The following is a 3899-nucleotide window of genomic DNA, read 5'->3' as shown; positions in this document are numbered from 1 at the left end:
TTCGGTTGCCTTTGCAAGTCGAAGATAGTCGTATCGGAAACAAGACGAGAGCCCAAACGACTTGGTGGCGCATGAGATACTCGACAAGAAGATTGGTGTCCGACCGATTCGAGACAAGCCGCAGCTGACGCAGGTCTCGAGTGCAAGGGCAGTTGTGTCAACGTCCGTAACCTAGTCTTGCATACCATCATCGCCTGTGGAATACCACAAACATTTAGAGGCTTCGTTTGGATCGGTTGACGATGATGAGGTTGCTCCTGTTGACGGGAATCCCGTGCGACTTGAGCCGATCGCAATCGACGATAACGTGACATGATCTCCGCCAGTAGAAGATCTTTTTCTTGTTAAGCCAATTCAGCTCGTACAAGCGATACACGCTGCGATTCCGCTCGATTGGCTGCTTCTTCCAGCCTGTTTTCGAGAGTCAGTACTTGACCCTGTAGCGCCTCCAGACGAGCGTGAAGTTCGTCCAGATCTGTGTCAGACCATGCACCGACACAAATCTCGAGTTGATTGTAAGCGGCTCTCAACAGCCGCCTCAAACGAGTGAAATCACCTTCAAGTTTGCTAGTACGGGAAACGCGGTGATGTTTGCGTTCTGTCTGCTCCTGCTTGTCGTTAGCCTCTGCAGCACACAACGCTTTAAGTCGTTCAAGTACGTGGCGTCGCTCATGGCTGATCCGAAGATTCAGCTGGTCCCCAAATCGCCTCTCGAATTCATACCGAAGACGAATCTCAAGCTCTTTTTGCGTCTCCATTGAGGCGATAAGTCCAACTGATACCGACCCTTCGCTTGCTTTTAGCCGGTAAAATGATCCCAAGATGCGCTTCAAATCCCTGGTATCACGACTTTCCGATGTCTGAGTGTTCGACTCCGTTTGTGTCTCTCTCCACTTGGTCACTTCGTTCTCAAACTCTTTCCATCGAACTTCGATGTTCTGCACACGCTGTAATCGACTCGTTAAGGCCTCTAGGTGGTTGCGGGTGGCGTCTTCTAGTCTCTGTGAATCAACAAGAGCCTGTTCCCGACCCTGTGCTAGAGCCTGCAAGGAGTCAAACTTGTCCTGCAACTGCGCACTTTCATTGGCAGCTTCAACAAGCCTCTTTCCATTGTCAATGAGGGCTAGACGCGCCTCTCCGAGCAGTTTTGTGGCTTTCGCTTTCTCATTTTGAGCTTGTGCTAGAGCGAGTTGCAGATCGCGAAGCCGCTGCTTGTCACTGTCCGAAGCGCTTTCAAGTTCGCCCAGGCGGGTTTGTAGACTTGCCACAGTTTGTGTGGCTTCTTTGAGCGACTGTCGGAGTTGAGGCACTAGCAATAGCTCATTCGCCGTGGACGGATACGATTCCAGACCGCGACTTGTATTGTTTTTGCCGCTTTTGTCTCCATTGGGCCGACTCATACTACCAGCATTCTTGTTTTCGTTATGCGAGAGACTGGAGATCCTCGCTTTAGGGCGAGCTATGGATTGTACCAGGGTGTTGCGTAGCTGTTCAAGCTCAGTGCGCGACGTTCGCAGCGCTTCCAGTAGCTGAGAGTTAAGGGTCTCAAGCGAATCATTAGACGCACGCATGTCGCCAAGAAGCGCTTGTAGATGACTTCCTCTCGCGTTGTGTTCGTCGGTTAACTGGCGCTCTCGTTCAGCTAATATTGCAGCAGCCTGTCGAGCTTCTTCGAGACGAAGACACTTTTCCAATCGCGCTACCCGCTCTACCTCCTTGGTCGAGGCGGTGCGCACTCGACGTAACGTCGCCTCTCCTATCTGCTCGTGCTGGTGGACAGCACGTTGCCCATCGCGCTCAACCTTGGCCAGAGTCTGCGCCAAACTATCTGCTACGTGTGCAGCATGTTTACTGACATTGGTGGCGACATCGTTGAGCTGGTTCGTGAGTACATCTTGAAGTCGGTCGTGGAAAGCAGTGATTTGTTTGCGCCACGCAAAATCTCCACGAATGAATTGAGAGCGGTCGTCAAAGTCACTCTGCAATGACTGTAAGCTCGCGTGCAAACTCTTACTCTCTTGTTGTAACATTAGCTCGAGCTCCGCCTTCCATGATGCGAACGCGAAAGTGGGGGCAGCCGATGAATTATCCGTGGAAGGTTTTGCGGCATCTGGGGAGACATCTGTGTCATTATCCATGCATGGTTCAGCTTGGAAAGTCTCGGTGGCTTCGCTTACTCCGTGGCCGGCTGTCATTTGCAGACGTGTGTTTTTGGTTTTTGGGAATTGGGTTTTAGAATAATGGAACTTTTGGGGTTTGGGAGCTTTTTGGGTTACCCACCCACCCAAAGCACAAACATTTGGGGTTTTCACTGTTTATTTTAGTGAAGAATGGACGGTTAGCTTCGAGTGGAAAACATATTATAGCGTCAACAACGACATGCTCTATTATTGTTGCTGAGATCTGTTAAGAATAATCAAGCACTGTGCTGATCTGCAAGAAACTTAATTTACGGTAAAAACTTAAAACTTGTTTTTAATTTTAGAGGTACGAGCTAATTGTAGCAACCAATCAGAAGAAGGTAAACTAGGTTTTTACCTAAAATGGAAAACACACTCAATATTATCCACCCATGAAAAAAGAATAACCCATTCATGCAGCCAAAAAAGAGCTGGATTTTTGCCAACGCTGTTTGCATTTACAGTGGTCAACAGCGCTTTTTTTACCCTGGCACTAAAATAAACCAATCCAAAGCTACACTTGTATTTGTATACGTTTCAGTGCGATCTGTCGAATAGTTGTTTCAAAATATAGCTATGCCTGTTCTTTATTTTATTCAAGTCTAAATCACAAAGCCTTTATATTCGAATATAAATATGTCATAAAATATTAGATATCTTAAACCTAATAACCTATTTAGTTAAAATAGAAACATATCATTGGCTAAAACAGGGAAAAGTCTAGGAGGCAAGCTACAAAATCAATTTGTACGCTCATTACTTAAGTTATTTCCCAGCCGTTTCTAGCATACACGGATATGCATAAGTTTTGCCCAGCCTGAAAACCGCATAAAAAAAGGTCACTTATTGCTCCAGCTACACAAAATAGCGTCCTCGATGGCTGTCGACCACTGTTAATGCCAGTCCGGTACTGCGGCATTCTATTTTAATAATCTATTAAAAAAAAGATTTTTACATCGACTACTTTAACCCTTTATTCCCCGAAAAAGCTCTGGATTTTATCCAGAGTCATCCGGCGATACCAAATGGACGTGATAGTACAGCGATTTCGTATACCCTTTCGCTCTAAAGCTGTGCGTTGCCCGGGAGATTCTGGATATTATCGAAAGTATTGTACTGCCTCATTGTTGAAGCCATCCTCAAGTCTTACTTAATAAACGTTCATTTCAATAAGATACGCCACTTTTTGGCTATGTGGTGTTGTGATTTCTCAGTAGTTGCGGATTATCACCCGTCGACAAAGACGTGACACCGCCCAAGATGTTCAAGCAACGAACCCTCGGTCATGTGATGTACGAGACGCCGAGGTGCAAGGGACTCGACGGCGTCACCTCCGAACGTTCAACAAGTATCGGATACGGGCATATGTCACTGAATCCAGGCTGTCCTTATTATTAATAATGGACTGGCCGGATTCGCATTCAGCGGACCATCTACGGTACGAACCCTCAGTGGCGGTTGAGATGAGTTCGCGGAAGACTCAGCGACCCTTGGAAGGCACGTTCACCGTCTGGGACAGGGCGCGGACCGTTAAAGATGCTCATGCGACGGTGCAGACGACGCTTGGCATGCAAGAAGATCCATAACGGATCGTTGTTCACTTGATATTTGTATACTTGATTAGGACTTCTTATTAGGAATAGACCCGAAAGGGTAAGCTTAAATACAGAACAGAATTTCCACTCAAACACACAGAGCGACGTCCGGCTTCAAGGTAAG

General features: G+C 47.1%; 1 protein-coding gene across 1 annotated transcript; it reads right to left on the bottom strand.

The window, feature by feature from the left end:
- Positions 1 to 344: 344 nt before the first annotated feature.
- PITG_04494 (uncharacterized protein) lies at positions 345 to 2030 on the bottom strand (the record flags this gene model as incomplete). The annotated part of the gene is made up of 3 exons (XM_002906056.1): positions 345 to 388; positions 437 to 752; positions 903 to 2030. The coding sequence occupies 3 exons, from the start codon at positions 2028 to 2030 to the stop codon at positions 345 to 347; spliced, it is 1488 nt and encodes a 495-aa protein (XP_002906102.1).
- Between the last annotated feature and the right edge of the window lie 1869 nt (positions 2031 to 3899).

Source organism: Phytophthora infestans, genomic scaffold, assembly GCF_000142945.1.
Source record: "Phytophthora infestans T30-4 supercont1.5 genomic scaffold, whole genome shotgun sequence".
Lineage (NCBI taxonomy): Eukaryota > Oomycota > Peronosporomycetes > Peronosporales > Peronosporaceae > Phytophthora > Phytophthora infestans.
The sequence above is the reverse complement of the archived record's forward strand: the minus strand, read 5'-3'. Positions and strand labels throughout refer to the sequence as shown.